This window comes from Anolis sagrei, chromosome 3 (assembly GCF_037176765.1).
Source record: "Anolis sagrei isolate rAnoSag1 chromosome 3, rAnoSag1.mat, whole genome shotgun sequence".
NCBI classification, from domain to species: Eukaryota; Metazoa; Chordata; class Lepidosauria; order Squamata; family Dactyloidae; genus Anolis; species Anolis sagrei.
In genome coordinates this window covers 265,422,389-265,442,776 of record NC_090023.1, presented here as the reverse complement: position 1 = coordinate 265,442,776, position 20,388 = coordinate 265,422,389, and the positions used below count along the sequence as shown (strand labels likewise).

At 43.8% G+C, this 20,388-nt stretch overlaps 1 protein-coding gene across 2 annotated transcripts in view; it reads left to right on the top strand.

Moving 5' to 3' along the window:
• Positions 1-7,126: 7,126 nt before the first annotated feature.
• Positions 7,127-20,388, top strand: part of CHRNG (cholinergic receptor nicotinic gamma subunit) — a 36,439-nt gene continuing 23,177 nt past the window's right edge. The window contains exons 1-4 of one of the 2 annotated variants that reach the window (XM_060767330.2): positions 7,127-7,274; positions 14,956-15,095; positions 16,078-16,122; positions 18,540-18,649. In XM_060767330.2, coding sequence (XP_060623313.2) covers positions 7,229-7,274; positions 14,956-15,095; positions 16,078-16,122; positions 18,540-18,649 — 341 coding nt within the window. In that variant the 5' untranslated portion in view covers positions 7,127-7,228. Of the gene's footprint in view, positions 7,275-9,328; positions 9,493-14,955; positions 15,096-16,077; positions 16,123-18,539; positions 18,650-20,388 lie in introns of those variants that run through there. The other variant, XM_067466107.1, reaches the window with a different exon arrangement.

The window sequence follows — 20,388 nt, the reverse complement described above, 5'->3', positions numbered from 1 at the left end:
TGCATTGCACAATGGGAAAAGAAGCAGAAACTCTGGCAGATATAAAGTGTAGTTAGCACTTTGGACAGCTCATACAGCCTCCAGAAGGTCTCAAGGCTCCAGACTCACTATGGTTGGTTGCCCTTCTACCAGAGTTTTGCAATGGATGTGCGTGAATGTTACTCTGTTTGTTTGGATAGCATTCGGTTTTGGGTTGATTTATATATGGAAAAGACAGCTACTTCTCCTTGGTGTTTTCCATCTAAAAATTGCACAGAGTTTTCATACTCTTTCAAGCTTTGAAAGAATCCTTGCATATGAACGTCAAATACTACCGTTATGCTGGAAGGCGGTAGATCAGAGGCAAGAGCTCATATATTCTATGCAGGAAGTTTCTGTCTGGACATTTCCAGCAAAAACAATTGGTAGGAGGTGATGGGAAAATATATTTTTCTTTCTGAAGCCCTAAAACAGTGTTTATCAATCTGGGGTCGGGACCCCTGGGAGGGTCGTGAGGTGGTGTCAGAGGGGTCGCCAAAGACCATCAGAAAGCACAGTATTTTCTGTTGGTCATGGAGTTTCTGTATGGTAACTTTGGCCCAATTCTATCATTGGTGGAGTTCAGAATGTTCTTTGATTGTAAGTGAACTATACATCCCAGCAACTACAAGGTCTATTTCCCCCAAACTCTACCAATGTTCACATTTGGGCACATTGAGTATTCCTTCCAAGTTTGGTCCAGGCCCATCACTGTTTGAGTCCACAGTGCTCTCTGAATGTAGGTGAACTACAACTCCAAAACTCAAGGTCAATGCCCACCAAACCCTTCCAGCATTTTCTGTTGGTCATGGGAGTTCTGTGTGCCAAGTTTGGTTCAATTCCATTGTTGGTGGAGTTCAGAATGTTTGTTGATTGTAGATGAACTATAAATCCCAGCAACTATAAATCCTAAATGATAAAATCAACACCCCCCCCCCCCCAAAAAAATCCCAGCAGTATTCAAATTTGGGCGTATTGGGTATTTGTGCCAAATTTGGTCCAGTGAATGAAAACACTTCCCGCATATCAGATATTTACATTATGATTAATAACAATAGCAAATTTAAAGTTATGAAGTAGCAACAAAAATAATGTTATGATTGGGGGTCACCACAACATGAGGAACTGTATTAAGGGGCCACGGCTTTAGGAAGGTTGAAAAACACTGTCCTAGAAATATAATGCTAGTTTGCATAGGCAATACAGTGGGCTCTTGGTATCTCATAGAGTTTAGTTTCAGGACTCTATGTGGATACCAAATTTCATAGACATTCAAATCCCATTACACACAACTACTTAGTAAGAAAAAATGGTGTCCCTTCTATCAACTGGTAAAAATCAAGGTTTACTTTTGGGATGTTGTTGTTGTGTGTGAATGTTTTCACGATGTGGATGGTGGGCTCCATGGATGCAGAATCAACTGTACTACATGGCAAATAGTCTCACTGTCTATGTTATTTCCGGTTGGGAATGTTTCTTGTTGCAGACTGCAGATACAGCTCTCTCATCTCAGGGAGATGACTTGTGGCAATCCTATGAATTACAGCCTCACACACATCATTGGTTATCTATATGCTAATCAACCCTCACTTATGGAAGGCAATCATAAGGCACTCCTAGTGTTACATCACTAGGTAAAATAATAATCTTTGTATATTAGCCAGAAAATTATAGTTTGTGTCAAGCAATGCAATGAAATTAAATGCAAGAGAATAGGCAAATATTTTGATCTATATTGAGATGATGTGAACCAGCATGAGGTGTAATGATGCATCCTGAAGGGCATTAATAGAACAGCATGGATCAGATGTGTCGTTTCTGTTTGAAGTCTTGTGGTTGCACACACAGTCAGGTGCTTCACCTTTAGCATCGCTATCTTTAGGAAAGGAATGACCTTTTAGAGAGGATAGCCTTTTGGAAAACCAGAATCTCCATAACCTTTTGGAGCAGTTTTTCCCAACCTTCATAATGCCGCAACCCCTTAATACAGGTCCTCATGTTGTGGTGACCCCCAAACATAACATTATTTTTGTTGCTACTTCATAACTGTAATTTTGCTAATGTTATGAATCGTAATGTAAATATCTGATATGCAGGATGTATTTTCATTCACTGGACCAAATTTGGCACAAATACCTGATACGCCCAAATTTGAATACTGGTGGGGTTGCCGGGGTTGGGTAGGGGAGTTGTAGTTGTAGTTGCTGAGATTTATAGTTCACCTACAATCAAAGAGCATTCTGAACTCCACCAATGATGGGTTGAACCAAACTTGGCACACAGAGCCCCCATGACCAACAGAAAATACTACAGAAGGGTTTTTTGGGCATTGACCTTGAGTTTTGGAGTTGTAGTTCACCTACATCCAGAGATCACTGTGGACTCAAACAATGATAGATCTGGACCAAACTTGGCACAAATACTCAATATGCCCAAATGTGAACACTGGTGGAGTTTGGGGAAAATAGACTTTTGCATTTGGGAGTTGTAGTTGCTGGGATTTATAGTTCACCTACAATCAAAGAGCATTCTGAACTCCACCAATGATGGATTGGACCAAACTTGGCACACAGAGCCCCCATGACCAACAGAAAAGACTAGAAGGGTTTTTTGGGCATTGACCTTGAGTTTTGGAGTTGTAGCTCACCTACATCCAGAGATCACTGTGGACTCAAACAATGATAGATCTGGACCAAACTTGGCACAAATACTCAATATGCCCAAATGTGAACACTGGTGGAGTTTGGGGAAAATAGACCTTGGCATTTGGGAGTTCTGAATGCCTCTGAATGCCATCTATGTTCATATTTGGGCACATCGAATATTCGTGTCAAGTTTGGTCCAGACCCATCGTTGTTTGAGCCCAGAGTGCTCTCTGGATGTTGGTGAATTATAACTCCCAAACTCAAGGTCAATGCCCACCAACACCTTCTAGTGTTCTTTGTTAGGTCATGGGAGTCCTGTGTGCCACATTTGGTTCAATTCCATCGTTGGTGGAGTTCAGAATGCTCTTTGATTGTAGGTTAACTATAAATCCCATCAACTACAACTCCCAAATGACAAAATCAGTTTTTTTGAGTGAAGGTAACTCCTTGGGTTAGTAGGTCTTGTGGCCAAATTTGGCAGTAATTCGTCCAGTGGTTTTTGAGTTATGTTAATCCCACAAACGAACATTACATTTTTATCTATATAGATTGGCTGGTATGCCATAGAGATAATTTCATGCTTTCTTGCCTGGTGTTCCAAATTTACCACCCCATATGCAGGTTGGGTGTCCATATACCTGGGCCTTTTCTAGTTCCAGGAAAGCAATAGAGGCAACTTCTAGGCAGATGCAAGTTGTGACCCGGGCTTATTTTTAACCCCCAGGTCCTGCTGTGTCCACCCCCACCAGTTGTTGTGTGGGGAAAGGAGACCAGTGTTCAGACGTCAAGCAAAACAGACAAAACCCAGAGGAATGGGCATTTCAGGGGTGAGGGACAGATCCCATTTCACTGGAGGCAGCTGAGGCTCGGGAAGGCCTGGAATGTGAGCCCCAGACAGGAAGACAGCTGCAGGTTCATGGGTTCCTTTTCCTTGAGCAAGAGGGTCTCAGAGAACATAGGATGGGCAACTAAATAGAAGGATGCATTCTCCAATTTTGGAAAACCAGTTTTCAAATCCCCACTCAGCCAGCCATAGAAATTACTTGCCAAGAGAGCCCCATTATAGGTCTGCCTTAGGGTGGAAACACCTTGAAGGCATGCAACATAAAACAACATGTCAGAAGAAAACTGGGATGTGCTGCCAAACAGCATCAGAATGGCAAAAGGTGTGAATGAAGAAAAGGTGTGAATGAAGAAAAGGTGTGAATGAAGAAGATTCCATCTGATACAAGAAGCTGTGGCACTTTTCTTTTGCCTGAATCTTAAATGATATTGGTGTCACAAATGACTTTTCAATGACATCAATAGGAGTGTCTAGATCTAGGGAAGTCATGCTACCCCTCTATTTTATTTTGGTTAGACCACACCTGGAATATTGTGTCCAATTCTGGGCACCACAATTCAAGAGAGATATTGACAAGCTGGAATGTGTCCAGAGGAGAGTGATTAAAATGATAAAAGGTCTGGAGAACAAGCCCTATGAGGAGCGGCTTAAGGAGCTAGGCATGTTTAGCCTGAAGAAGAGAAGGCTGAGAGGAGATATGATAGCCATGTATAAATATGTGAGAGGAAGCCACAGGGAGGAGGGAGCAAGCTTGTTTTCTGCTTCCTTGGAGACTAGGACGCAATGGAACAATGGCGTCAAACTACAAGAGAGGAGATTCCATCTGAACATGAGGAAGAACTTCCTGATTGTGAGAGCCGTTCAGCAGTGGAACTCTCTGCCCCGGAGTGTGGTGGAGGCTCCTTCTTTGGAAGCTTTTAAGCAGAGGCTGGATGGCCATCTGTCAGGGTTGCTTTGAATGCAATATTCCTGCTTCTTGGCAGAATGGGGTTGGACTGGATGGCCCATGCGGTCTCTTCCAACTCTTTGATTCTATGATTCTATGACTTTGAAGCATAGATTCTTTTTATTGCAATTTCCAGTGTGAGGAGGTATATCAGATTACAGAAAACATTTAGACAAAGAATGACATTCGACATACAGACATACAGATTCTATGCAACTACATTGGATTTACAATTACATTAGTTAACAAACAAACAAAGAGGAATTATATTTTCACTCAACATTCACACACATGTACACGCATTCATCCACATGCATCCAAATATTACCATATCATTTTCTCCCTCCTTGGAGAAGCACCTGTTAGGCCAGACCTTGCTTTCCTGTAGACTGTCAACGTATAGTTCCATAACTTCCATAAGGCCATAACTTCAAAACGCTGAAACTGGGCTGGGGCTGTTTAGGGCTTTATAGGCCAAAGTCAGCACTTTGAATTATGCCCGGTAGCAAACAGGCAGCAAGTGGAGTTGGCATAACATGGGAGTTGTGTGCTCCTTGTATGCCGCCCCAGTTATTAACCTGGCTGCCTCTCCTTGGACTATTTGAAGTTTCCGAACTGTCTTCAAAGGCAACTCCATATAGAGCACATTGCAGTAGTCTATCTTGAATGTAATGAGAGTGTGGACCACCGTGGTCAAGTCTGACTTCTCAAGGTACGGGCACAGCTGGCGCACAAGTTTTAATTGTGCAACGCCCCCCTAGCTACCGCTGCAACCTGAGCTTCCAGGCTCAGTGATGAGTCCAGGAGGACTTCCAAAAATGACCTGCAAGGGTCTCAACCAATCTCAGAAATTGCTATGGAGCATTCATGCAGGAGTCCTTCTTTTTGGCCAAGTATAGGAAAGGAGTATTCCCCTCCTGTTCACATTTTGTATACAGTTTTTTAAATAATAGCAGCTGTTAAGGCAGGACAGATGCCAGGTTGATGCAAATGCTCTGAGAAGCAAAATAATAATAATAATAATAATAATAATAATAATAATAATAATAATAACAACAACAACAATACTTTATTTGTACCCCACTACCATCTCCCCAAGGGACTCGGTGCGGCTTACATGAGACCGAGCCCAAACACAACAATACAAGCAATAATAACAACAATACAAGCAATTAAAAAACATAGACAATAAAATACACAACATTATCAATAAGACAACACACAATTAAAAACAGTGGGAAGGCCAAATGTAGAGTTAAAATTGGAAATAATGCTGGGACATGGACGAAAGGTGATAGTGGTGTTTGTGGAAGGGCATACGAGCAGACCTAAAGAAAGATAAAGTGCTTTGGAGGACAAAGTGCTATGGGATCATTATTCCGGGAAGGCACACTGGAACAGCCATGTCTTCAAGCTCCTCCTGAAGACTGCCAGAGTCGGAGCCTCCCTGATGTCTTTAGGGAGTGAGTTCCAGAGTTGAGGGGCCACCACTGAAAAGGCCCTCTCTCTCGTCCCCACCAATCGTGCCTGCGATGCTGGTGGGATCGAGAGCAGGGCCTCTCCGGATGATGGAAGGGATCGTGTGGGTTCATATACAGAGATGCGGACACGCAGGTAGGCGGGTCCCAAACCGTTCAGGGCTTTGTAGGTAAGAACCTGCACCTTGAGTTGGGTCCGGTAGATGAATGGCAGCCAGTGGAGCTCCTTGAACACGAGGGTTGACCTCTCCCTGTAAGGAGCCCCAGTTAACAACCTGGCTGCCACCCGTTGGATCATCTGAAATTTCCAGGCTGTTTTCAAGGGCAGCCCCATATAGAGTGCATTGCAGTAATCCAGTCTAGAGGTGACTAAGGCATGGACCACTTTGGCCAGATCAGAGTTTTGGCCATTGCAGTAATCCAGTCTAGAGGTGACTAAGGCATGGACAACTTTGGCCAGATCAGAGTTTTGGCCATTGCAGTAATCCAGTCTAGAGGTGACTAAGGCATGGACCACTTTGGCCAGATCAGAGTTTTGGCCAGATCAGAGTTTTGGCCATTGCAGTAATCCAGTCTAGAGGTGACTAAGGCATGGACCACTTTGGCCAGATCAGAGTTTTGGCCATTGCAGTAATCCAGTCTAGAGGTGACTAAGGCATGGACCACTTTGGCCAGATCAGAGTTTTGGCCAGATCAGAGTTTTGGCCATTGCAGTAATCCAGTCTAGAGGTGACTAAGGCGTGGACTGCTTTAGCCAGATCAGAGGATACAGAGTTTTGACCAAACTCTGTATCCTTGTCTTTTGCATCAATTGCACTTGAGGCATGTCTCCGTGAACCAGGCAGAAATGTTCCCCAAATCAGAAGGTTCCTATAAATAGAGGAAATTGGCTTGGCTGGTCCATGTAATCGTGGGCTGGGCACAGAGATATCTCTGGCACGTTCCTGAAACACTTCCGCTTCATTCGTCAAGACGATTCTCCCATACAGCAGACTGGCTTGGTTTGCATCCCCAAAGGGGTTGGTAGGGACAGTCAGTTCTGCCATATGCCCCCCCCCCCTCAAATCTATTGTTGTTCTGACAGCTGTCATCATTATGGAGGAAAACAGCTGACAATGCGGCAGCGGTCAGACAGCTGGGCAGCAAAGTGTCCACAGAGGAGGGGACACAGGGTTGGGTGGGAGGAAGAAGAAGGGAGAGGTGGGTCCAGCTCAAAATAATCTTCCAGACCCTCCCAGCTGTATAGGCAAAGGCTTCTGCTTTGGGGGGGAAAGGAAGGCTGAACCCCATTGACAGCATGAATTGGCCTAGCGTGGTCTTCCTTACTTTTAGCTTTCTTACAGGTAAGCTTTGCGGATCGGGAGGGGAACTATGGATTAGCATCCAGGAATAGAACATATACTGTCGAAGGCTTTCATGGCTGGAATCACTAGGTTCTTGTACGTTTTTTCGGGCTATAGGGCCATGTTCTAGAGGCATTTCTCCTGACGTTTCGCCTGCATCTATGGCAAGCATCCTCAGACGTAGTGAGGACCTTACTACCTCTGAGGATGCTTGCCATAGATGCAGGAGAAATGTCAGGAGAAATGCCTCTAGAACATGGCCATATAGCCCGAAAAAACCTACAAGAACCTAGAACATATACTATTACTGGCAGGAAAGGCAGGGGTTTTGAAACTGAACTAAATGTGCAAGGGATGGGGCCATTCATCATAATGTTTAACACAGTTCATAAAAGCAACTGTTCTTTGGTAGCTGACCTGCCTTCGATGTTAATTGAGATTATTGTCATAGCTGGTCTTGAAAAGATCTGTTTGGTTGGTTGTTTGGTTGGTTAAATACTGTAAGTCACTTCTGGTGTGAGAGAATCAACCATCTACAAAGTCGTTGCCCAGGGGACGCTCAGATATGTTACCATCCTGTGGGGAGGCTTCTCTCATGTCAGGCGCTGAACAGAATGCACTCCGGTACCATGGGATGCAGAGTCAACCTTAAGAAATGGGGCTAGAAAGTGAAGGCCATGACACGTGAGTGTGGAGAAGAGCAAACCACAGGCCACCTATTACAATGCAACCCAAGCCCTGCCACATGCACAATGGAGGACCGTCTTACAGCAACACCAAAGAAACTCCAAGTGGCCAGTTTGTGTTGAAGAGCCAAGAAGGTTGCCCTATATAAAAAGTTGGAACATCCGTAGGGAGACCAAGGTGCTTATTGTATTGTCGAAGGCTTTCATGGCTGGAATCACTAGGTTCTTGTGGGTTTTTTCGGGCTATAGGGCCATGTTCTAGAGGCATTTCTCCTGACATTTCGCCTGCATCTATGGCAAGCATCCTCCGAGGTAGTGAGGTCTGTTGGAATTAGGACAATGGGTTTATATATCTGTGGAATGGCTGGGGTGGGGCAAAGAGCTCTTCTCTGCTGGAGCTAGGTGTGAATGTTTCAACTGACCACCTTCATTAGCATTTGAAGGCCTGGCTGAGCCTGGGAAAATCTTATGTTGAGAGGTGTTAAGATGTGCCTGGTTGTTTCCTCTCTGTTGTTGTGCTGTTGTAATTTTAGAGTTTTTTAATACTGGTAGCCAGATATTGTTCATTTTCATGGTTTCCTCCTTTCTGTTGAAATTGTCCACATTCTTGTGGATTTCAATGGCTTCTCTGTGTAGTCTGACATGGTGGTTGTGGGAGTGGTCCAGCATTTCTGTGTTCTCAAATAATATGCTGTGTCCAGGCTGGTTCATCAGGTGCTCTGCTATGGCTGACTTCTCTGGTTGACGTAGTCTGCAGTGCCTTTCATGTTCCTTGATTCGTGTTTGGGCAACACTGCGTTTGGTGGTCCCTCTGTAGACTTGTCCACAGCTGCATGGTATACGGTAGACTCCTGCAGAGGGGAGAGGATCCCTCTTGTCCTTTGCTGAACGTAGCATTTGTTGGATTTTCTTGGTGGGTTTGTAGATTGTTTGTATGTTGTGTTTCCTCATCAGCTTCCCTATGCGGTCAGTGCTTGTTTATAGAGCTATTGTCCTCCCAACCCTGCTATATGTGAAACGTGGACTGTCTACAGATGTCAGTGTGCTGGAAGAAGCAAAGACTACTAGCGTTGAAGAGGTGCTCCAACTTCGCTGGACTGACCACATTGTCCAAATGCCCAATCACCATCTCCCAAAGCAGTTACTATACTCCCAACTCCAGAAAGGGAACTGTGATGTTGGTGGACAGGAAAAGAGATTTAAAGATGGGCTTAAAGCCAACCTTAAAAACTGTGGCATAGACACCGAGAACTGGGAAGCCCTGGCTCTCGAGTGCTCTAATTGGAGGTCAGCTGTGACCAGCAGTGCTGCAGAATTCCAAGAGGCACGAATGGAGGGCAAAAGGGAGAAACATGCCAAGAGGATGTGTGTCAAGCCAACCCTGACTGGGACCGCCTTCCACCTGGAAACCCATATCCTCACTGCAGGAGAACATGCGGATCATGAATAGGGCTCCACAGCCACCTATGGACCCACCACCAAGACACTACACTTGGAGGACCATCATCCTCGGGCTATGAGGGTTCGTCAAAGTAAGTAAATACAGTGAAGTTCAGGGTACCATTTAATTTATTTTAAGTGCATAGTTATATGTAGTAATTCTTTGTGCACTGTATGTTGGCATTGAATTTTTATCATTAGAATCATAGAATCAAAGAGTTGGAAGAGACCTCATGGGCCATCCAGTCCAACCCCATTCTGCCAAGAAGCAGGAATGTTGCATTCAAATCACCCCTGACAGATGGCCATCCAGCCTCTGTTTAAAAGCTTCCAAAGAAGGAGCCTCCACCACACTCCGGGGCAGAGAGTTCCACTGCTGAATGGCTCTCACAGTCAGGAAGTTCTTCCTTGTGTTCAGATGGAATCTCCTCTCTTGTAGTGTGAAGCCATTGTTCTGTGTCGTAGTCTCCAAGGAAGCAGAAAACAAGCTTGCTCCCTCCTCCCTGTGGCTTCCTCTCACATATTTATACATGGCTATCATATCTCCTCTCAGCCTTCTCTTCTTCAGGCTAAACATGCCCAGCTCCTTAAGCCGCTCCTCATAGGGCTTGTTCTCCAGACCCTTGATCATTTTAGTCATTCTCCTCTGGATGCATTCCAGCTTGTCAATATCTCTCTTGAATTGTGGTGCCCAGAATTGGACACAATATTCCAGGTGTGGTCTAACCAAAGCGGAATAGAGGTTAGACCACACCTGGAATATTGTGTCCAATTCTGGACACAATTAATATGTTGTAAACTGTCTTGAGTCCCTCCAGGGTGAGAAAGGCAATATATAACTACAGTAAATAAATAAATACCATGGTGGCAACTCGAATGCCTTCTTGCCGGCCTGAAAGTAACTGCAATTAGCGTAATGAAGGCAATTTGCCAACACTTCTCCCACATGGTTCCCTTGTAAGAGTTTATTGGGCAGTCTCCATTCCTTCATAATTTGATAATGTATGGGATTAAAAAACATCATTAGTAAGGTAATGGTCCATGGACCAGATGAGGGTGGATCGCAAGCAGAGACAAGAGGGTTATTTATTATTAATCAATTAGAATGAACAGGATGCATGGCACCTGTCTAATTAATTCCTCATTGTAGCTCAGGGGAGGCACATGAGAGTTAGGTTTTTTGGTCAAGGAAAGCAAGAGGAACATAACAGATGTGTTCCAGAGTCAGGGACTTTTATTTATTACCCTGGCTTTATGGAAACTTCAGGGGCAGAGGCACTGGATCCGAAAATAGCACATCTTGAAACCTATTGTTGGATAGAACTGAAATATCAACCCTCTTGTATCACCCAAGTGAAACATAGAGCTGGAATGAGACCTAAAAGTATTGTCGAAGGCTTTCATGGCTGGAATCACTAGGTTCTTGTGGGTTTTTCCGGGCTATAGAGCCATGTTCTAGAGGCATGTTCTAGAAATGCCTCTAGAACATGGCTCTATAGCCCGGAAAAACCCACAAGAACCTAGACTTAAAACTGATCAGGAAGCCAGACAGATCACAAACAATACTTTTGGCCAAAGGATCTACCAAGTCCCAACCCTGCTTTCAGTCCAACTTCCTTCCTTTTGTGCATGCTATGGCGCATGCACAAAAATGACTCCCTCCTGGTTGAGATAAAGTTCATTCCATGCATCGGTATATTATAGTACTTCAGAATTATGCAGACAATTCTGTGAAACGTGGACTGTCTACAGATGTCACACTCAACTCCTGGAACAATTCCATCAGTGTTGTCTCAGAAAATCCTGCAAATCTCTTGGGAAGATAAGCGGACAAATGTCAGTGTGCTGGAAGAAGCAAAGATGTATGTATGAGCAATAGTTAATGTATACATGGCAATCCTCATCTGAAATCTATGTGACCAGTACAGAATGTATATTATCCAGCTTACTTGTCTGAACCTATCTCTCTATGCAATCCACCTCGGAGTTTCAGATCGTTTGGGGAGGCCCTGCTCTTGGTCCCACCCTCTTTGCAAACAAGATTGGCGGAGACGAGAGACAGGACCTTCTCAGTGGTGGCCCCCCATCTGTGAAACACACTCCCCAGGAAAATCAGATCGGCTCCATCTCTCCTTTCCGTCAGGAAAAAGCTCAAGACATGGTTTCAGTACCAGGCATTTGGGCAACAGGCCTAACAGCATAGAATCATAGAATCAAAGAGTTGGAAGAGACCTCATGGGCCATCCAGTCCAACCCCATTCTGCCAAGAAGCAGGAATGTTGCATTCAAATCACCCCTGACAGATGGCCATCCAGCCTCTGTTTAAAAGCTTCCAAAGAAGGAGCCTCCACCACACTCCGGGGCAGAGAGTTCCACTGCTGAACGGCTCTCACAGCCAGGAAGTTCTTCCTCGTGTTTAGATGGAATCTTCTCTCTTGTAGTTTGAAGCCATTGTTCTGCGTCCTAGTCTCCAGGGAAGCAGAAAACAAGCTTGCTCCCTCCTCCCTGTTGCAGTTGTAATGTTATATTCTAATTGATAATGCACAGGCTTTGGACTGGATCTCTTTACTGAACTTGGATGCAGTTATATTGTTATTGTAATAATAAAGTTTTAAATGTTTTAAATGACTATTTTATAAGTTAATGTTTTAATTAATGTTGAATCTGTGTTATTTGTTATGGTGTATGCATTTGCATTGAATTGCTGCCAACCCTGAGTCCCCCTCGGGAGTTGAGAAGGAGGGGGTACAAATGTTTGAAATTTATATAAATAAAAATATAATGTTCATTTGTGGGATTAACATAACTCAAAAACCACTGGACGAATTGACACCAAATTTGGACACAAGACACCTAACAATGCAATTTATGTCCTTTACTTAAAAAAATGATTTTGTCATTTGGGAGTTGTAGTTTGTGGGATTTATAGTTCACCTACAATCAAAGAGCATTCTGAACCCCACCAACAAACTTGGCACTGGATGAATTGACATGAAATCTGGACACAAGACACCTATCAGGCCAACGAGTGGCCATCGCTCATAAAAATATTGAAAAACACAGCAGAAGGGACTTAAAAAGACAAAAAAGGAAAAATACGCTATAGCGCATGCGCAAAAACGACTCCCCATGGAAAACAAAATACACAATAGCATATCGACACTCTCTTCCAGACTACAGCTCCTTTCGGAGAGGAGGGTGATCCAAATGCACTGCTTCCAAGATGCAAGCTTTCTTCTCCTTGGATTTCTTTGAGAGCATCCCAATCCCTGCATATTTTCAATTTCCTATTCCTGGACTGCAACTTCCAGCAATCCTCCAGATAAGGTAGATAGATTAGATAGAGATCGATAGGTAGGTAGGTAGGTATATCAGGAAGACTGCTGGGAGTTGCAGTCCAAGAATAGGTAGAGAAGGAAGAAACGGGAGAAAGAGGAAGGGAAAGAAAAGGAGGGGGGAAGGAAGGGAAGAGGAAGAGAAGGAAGGAAGGAAGGAAGGAAGGAAGGAAGGAAGGAAAGAAGGAAGGAAGGAAGGAGGGAAGGAAGGAGAGAAAGAAAGGAGAGAAAGAGGGAGGGGAGGTTGGCCACAGCAACGCGTGGCAGGTACAGCTAGAAATAAATAAACTTACTTGTTGTTGATAAGGCTGTTTCTCAGTGTGCAGGTACAGCTGTACCAGGAGCTCCACTTTTGTTTGCTTTGCATTGAATGTTTGTTGCAGTCCTAAGTTTCAGGGATTATGCAGATAGGTGGCTTCTTTTGGCTGCAATCATAGGGCAAGCCACCTGTCAATTATAGGTGGTTCCCTGGTCCCGCCCCCCTTTTGGGTTTTGGAGGAAATAGGAGCCAGTTTGGGTTCAGTCCACACAGAGAAGCCTTTCATGCAGGACATAATACCAAGAGCTCCTGTAGAAAGCTTCGTCTTCTACAGCTTGGCCGGGGAGATATACAGCCCACAGCTTGGCCAGGGTTATACAGCCCTACAGTTCCTTCGCTGAGGGACTTCAGTCAGCCATCACGGAAACCCGAGTTCTTTCCCCCTGGAAGTCTACAAAGCTCTGCTTGGTAAGGGTCTCTCGCGGAAGCCAGAAGCAGTTGGTACCAGGTGTAGGGGCTCCACGCCAACAGAGACAAAGACAGACTGCCCAGATTAGTTGCAGTTAAGAAGATAGTGCCTGTTCCCTGTGGACAAGATTGAAAGAGCCAATAGACTGTTAAGAAAGCCTTAAAGTACCTGTTTGTTTTCATGTATAAAGAACTTTGTTGAACCTTTAAGCATTCTAGAGACTCTGTTTTAAGGAAATCCAAGGGCCTTTAATCTGAGGCAGCCCCAGCGTCTCATTGGGCACATGGAATTTATGTCCTGTCTACAGTCTTATGCACAGGCCCAGCGTGCGACAGCACACTCAGAGTCTGGCACTGCATCTGGCCATTACTTCTAGTTGTTGACCCTGAGCACATAATATTGCAAATACATCATTTTTAGCCTAGCACAAATGACAGAGCGCAGCACGTAACACAGGTCATGGGGAGATGTTCACAATGGTCAAAATGGAGCTGGTTAGGCTCATTAAAACAGGTCAGGATACAGCTGAATCTTTTATTCTTATTTTACATTATAGGATAAACAATAATCATAAACACTCTAGTAAGCAATCACAACTACGCAGAAGAGTCTGAATGGTCAATCGCAGAAACAAATAATAGGTTAGGAGACCCTTAAGTGGAAGCAAATGGTCAAGAGCAGTGTTTCTCAACCTGAGGGGGTCGCGAAGGGGTGTCGGAGGGGTCGCCAAAGACCATCAGAAAACACAGTATTTTCTGTTGGTAATGGGGGTTCTGTGTGGGAAGTTTGGCCCAATTCTGTCATTGGTGGGATTCAGAACGCTCCTTCATTGTAGGTGAACTATAAATCCCAGTATCTACAACTCCCAAATGTCAAAGTCTATTTTCCCCAAACCCCATCAGTGTTCACATTTGGGCATGTTGGGTATCCGTGCCAAGTTTGGTCCAGATCCATCATTGTTTGAGCCCACAGTGCTCTCTGGATGCAGGCGAACTACAACTCCCATACTCAAGGTCAATGGCCACCAGACCCTTCCAGTATTTTCTGTTGATCATGGGAGTTTTCTGCGCCAACTTTGGTTCAATTCCATTGTTGGTGGGGTTCAGAATGCTCTTTGCTTACATGTTAACTATAAATCCCAGCAACTACAACTCCCAAATGACAGAAGCAATCCCCCTGCCAACCCCACCAGTATTCAAATTTGGGCATACCGGATATTTGTGCCAAATTTGCTCCAGTGAATGAAAATACATCCTGCCGATCATTATTTACATGGCGATTCATAATGTTAGGGTTATGGTTGGGGGTCACCACAACATGAGGAACTGTATTAAGGGGTCATGGCATTAGGAAGGTTGAGAACCCCTGGTCAAGAGGGTTCTCAAACAATTGCCGAAGAGCTTGTTCAGTTCACTCACTGTCCTCTTCATGACTGACTATTTGCATCACAATCCTTGCATATCTTCAGCATCTGCCTGCTTCCTTTTTCCAGTGGTCCTGAGCCAGAACCAGGAGGAGAAACTGATCAATGACTTGATGGCTGACTATAACCGCAACTTTCGCCCGGCTAGAGACAAAGGGGACATTATTGATGTTTCCCTCAAGCTAACTCTCACCAACCTCATCACATTGGTAAGGAAAAGCGCCATTTCCCCCCGAGACCACATGGCAAAATGCTAGTGTTTTGATAGTGTAGATGCACCCTTAACTGAGTTGAAAACACAAGGAGAACTGAATTAATGCAGTTTCACACCATTTTAACTGCTATGGTTCAAGGCTATGAAATAATCATAGAATCCTAGAGTTGGAAGAGACCTCATGGACCATCCAGTCCAACCCCATTCTGCCAAGAAGCAGGAAAATCACATTCAAAGTACTCCTGGCAGATGGCTATGCAGCCTCTGCTTAAAAGCTTCCAAAGAAGGTGCCTCCACCACATTCCGGGGCAGAGAGTTCCACTGCTGAACAGCTCTCACAGTAAGGAAGTTCTTCCTAATGTTCAGGTGGAATCTCCTTTTCTGTAGTTTGAAGCCATTGTTCCACTGCGTCCTAGTCTCCAGGGCAGCAGAAAACAAGCTTGCTCCCTCCTCCCTATGACTTTCTCTCACGTATTTATAGATGGCTATCATGTCTCCTCTCAGCCTTCTCTTCTTCAGGCTAAACATGCCCAGCTCTTTAAGCCACTCCTCATAGGGCTTGTTCTCCAGACCCTGGATCATTTTAGTCACCTTCCTCTGGGCACATACCAGCTTGTCAACATCTCTCTTCAATTGTGATGTACGTAATTGGACACAGTATTCCAAATGTGGTCTGACCAAGACAGAATAGAGGGGTAGCATGACTTCCCTGGATCTAGACACTATACTCCTATTTAATGTATTGTTGAAGGCTTTCATGGACGGAATCACTGGGTTGTTGTAGGTTTTTTTGGGCTATATGGTCATGTTCTAGAGGCATTCTCTCCTGACGTTTTGCCTGCATTTATGACAAGCATCCTCAGAGGTAGTGAGGTATTGATGTAGGCCAAAATCCCATTACAGGATTTTTAAAGGAAGTTGTAACAGGACTATATTGGCGTTTCAGCCACCCATTTCACCCTCTTATCTTTTTCCAGAACGAACGGGATGAGGCGCTCACAACCAACGTCTGGGTGGAACTGGTAAGAGAGCAGCTCAAGTCTCAGGGCCCTTCCACACAGCCATATAACCCAGAATATCATAGAATCATAGAATCATCAAAGAGTTGGAAGAGACCTCATGGACCATCTAGTCCAACCCCTTGCCAAGAAATAGGAATATTGCATTCAAAGCACCCCTGACAGATGGCCATCCAGCCTCTGTTTAAAAGCTTCCAAAGAAGGAGCCTCCACCACACTCCCGGGCAGAGAGTTCCACTGCTGAACGGCTCTCACAGTCAGGAAGTTCTTCCTCATGTTCAGATGGAATCTCCTTTCTTGTAGTTTGAAGCCATTGTTTCGCGTCCTAGTCTCCACGGAAGCAGAAAACAAGGCAGAAAATCCCACCACACCTGCTTTGAACTGGGTTATCTGAGTCCACACTGCCATATATTCCAGTTCAAAGCAGAAAACGTGGGATTTTATTCAGCTGTGTGGAAGGGGCCTCTGTTGAATTTAGGATTTACTGTATATACTCGAGTATAAACCTAGTTTTTCAGCCCCCTTTTTAGGCTGAAAAAGCTCCCCTCGGTTTATACTTGAGTCAAGGTTATTTATTATTTTTCTCTGTTATTAGTATTATTTTTATTACATTTATTATTTAACTTAATGTATTATTATTATATTTACAATATTTTACAGTATTATTATTATTACATTTATTATTTTACTCTATTTATTATTATTACATTTATTATTATTATATTACTGTGCAGGTACAGCTGTACCAGGAGCTCCAATTTTGTTTGCTTTGCATTGTTGTAGTCCTAAGTTTCAGGGACTCTGCAGATAGGTGGCTTCTTTTGGCTGCAATCATAGGGCAAGCCACTTTTCAATTATAGTTAGGTTCCCTGGTCCCGCCTCTTTTTGGGTTTTTGGAGGGAATAGGAGCCATTTTGGGTCAGTTCACACAGAGAAGCCTTTCATACAGGACATAAAACCAAGAGCTCCTGTAGAAAGCTTCGTCTTCTACAGCTTGGCCAGGGATATACAGCACTACAACTTGTCCGAGGATTATACAGCCTTACAGCTCCTTTGCTGAGGGACTTCAGCCAGCCATCACCGAAACCTGAATTCCTTTTTCCTCTGGAAGTCTACAAAGCTCTGCTTGGTAAGGATCACTTGCGGAAGCCAGAGCAGTTGGTACCGGGTGCAGGGGCTCCACACCAACAGAGGCAGAGACAGACTGCCCCGATTAGAAGTTAAGGATTTCCCCATTAGTTAGTATACAGTTATGAAGATAGTGCCTGTTCCCCCTGGACAAGATTGAGAGAGAGCCAATAGACTGTTAAGAAAGCCTTAAAGTACCTGTTTGTTTTCAATAATAAAGAACTTTGTTGAACCTCTAAGCAATCTAAAGACTCTGTTTTAAGGAAATCCAAAGGTCTTTAATCTGAGGCAGCCCGGGCGTCCCGTTGGGCACACAGAATTTATGTCCTGTCTACAGTCTTATGCACAGGCCCAGTGTGCTACAGCACAATTACTCTATTATTATTATTGTTATTATTGAATTTCAATTATTTTACTCTATTATTATTATTACATTTATTATTTTAGTCTCTTTATTATTATTGGAAGGATACGTAAGCACGTTTACATTGAAGAAGGTTAGAATAATAGTTTAATCAAATTACAGTTTTATGTAAATATTCAAAACCATTTAACCTGCTGATGCCTCAATTAATATAATTTTATTGATATCTGTTTGTATTTTGAAATTTACCCGTAGCGGCTGCATTTCCCAACCATGGCTTATACTCGAGTCAATAGATTTTCCCAGTTTTTTTGTGGTAAAATTAGGTGTCTCGGCTTTTATTCAAGTCGGCTTATACTCGAGTATATATGGTAAAACTTTTGTCAGTGCAAATGTTGAACACTTTAGCGGTTCAATATAGTGGTCACAAATGTTAGCGCCTTAGTATTAAAAGAGAAGAGAATCTACAAAATATTTCCAGCTCACGAGTCTATTACGTTTTTGGACAAAAAGATCTGCATTTTCAGTGGAATTGTGGGATTTGTTTTCTACAGACACAGGCCCCATCTACGTTATATAATCCATATAAACCAATTTAAACTGCATTATAATGGCAGTGTAGATGGTCCTTGGCTTGAAGAACGAAAAGTCAATTTTTTAACATCTTTTGTGTGTGTGGATGTGGGTAGTCTATAGCAATTTGGGGCAATCAGTATTCATGTTTTTCTTGTTGCCTTTCTTTATAGTGTTTTGTTCTTCTTGTTATGTTTTATTTTCTGGGTGATTGTAGAGTAATGTTTTTTCTTTTGTATACATTAGAGCACCTATATGAATGATTCAAGATTTAGATTCCTTGTTTTGAGAGCCACCATATGGCATTACAATTCTTCCTCGGTCTAAGATAATGAATCAGTTTCTTTGTTGCCAGAAGTGGAACGATTATCGCCTGCAGTGGGATCCAAATGACTATGACAATATCAAGTGTTTACGGATTCCCTCCACGATGGTGTGGCTGCCAGATATTGTCTTGGAGAACAAGTTAGTGTCCTTCAAGGGTTCTTCCCTCCTCCTCCTCCTCTTTCTCCTTCTCATCCTCCTCCTCCTCCTCCTCTTCCTCCTCCTCCATCTCCTCCTCCTCCTCCATCATCATCTCCTCCTCCTCCTCCTCCTCCATCATCTCCTCCTCCTTCTCCTCTTCCTCCTCCATCTCCTCCTTCTCTTCCTCCTCCATCTCCTTCTCCTCCTTCTCTTCCTCCTCCTCCTTCTCTTCCTCCTCCATCTTCTCCTCCTCCTCCATCATCTCCTCCTCCTCCTCTTCCTCCTCCATCTCCTCCTCCTCCTTCTCTTCCTCCTCCTCCTTCTCTTCCTCCTCCATCTCCTCCTCCTCCTCCTCCTCCAAAGGATGAGTGCATTTGTGTTGCCTCTTCTGTAACAGGAGAAATGGTCTACCATGTCTCTTTCTGGATGGCAGCTGCCTGGAGTGTATTTATTTAATTTATATATCACTTTTCTCCCAGAGTGGAATGCAAAGTAGCTTCCAAAGGGCATGGTAGAAGATCTTCTCCCATGACTAGTATGTAATGAACATTGACATCAAGAAATCATATCCCCAAACTATGAAATGTATAAGGTTGTCCCCTGACATTAAGTCCAGTCATGTCTGACTCTGGGGTGTGGTGCTCATCTCCATTTCTAAGCCGAAGAGCCGGCATTGTCCGTAGACACCTCCAAGGTCATGTGGCCAGCATGACTGCATGGAGTGCCGTTACCTTCCCGCCAGAGTGGTACCTATTGATCTACTCACATTTGCATGTTTTCGAACGGCTAGGTTGGCAGAAGCTAGGGCTGACAGCAAAAGCTCACACCACTCCCCGGAATCGAACCTGCAACCTTTCGGTCACCAAGCTCAGCAGCTCAGCTCTTTATAACCCAATGCACCACCAGGGCTCCTTGAAATGTATAAAATTATATAAAATTGAAAACCCAACGAGCTATGCCTTACATTTATCTTTTGTATAAAGTGTTCTTAGGATATTGTCTGGTCATATTCAAAACCCCTGCCTTTAATTTCCATAATCTCCTCACAATGGACTGGGAGATGGGTGGGTGGGGGGAGGGCATGACTTAAGGAGTGCTTCCTTCTTCTATTGATAAGATCAGGGCTACCTGAGAGAACAATCTGGCACCCATGCCCGGAGCCATTTTCATCTATTGAAATGGACATCATCCCCAAATATCTACTGTGTGCATTGGACTAGCCCTATTATGTTTACCATACCTAGATTATTAAACAAACTGGTGCTTCAAATGCTTTGATAATATTTTATTGAATTTTCCTCCACCACCAAGAATCAACCAACAAAGACGTCCAATGAAGTCCCAAGCCTATCAGAATGCGAATTCTCATTTTCCAATAGCTGTATTGGATAGCTGTCAAATGAAACACAACAGTACTTTGGAGTGCTTTCTCCACTGACATCCTCTTTGGCCATTGAGAATAAACCTCTGTTCATTCCTTCTATTTCATTTGTGTTTCCACCTTTTGGATTAACTAAACACACCCAAAGTTCTTGATGTAGCTGAAATCTCCCAACAAACACATAATATTTTATGCCAATTTGGAAAGGACAGTTCCAACTCTCTGTCGTCCCACTTTTCCAGCTGCTTTTCAAATGTCCCAGTTTTTCTTTCCTCCTACTACTTTTTCCCTTAGTGCTCAGCTTACTCCTGTTGCTGCAAACTGAGTTCAAAGTGCCAAAGCTGTTTGGGTTCTATTA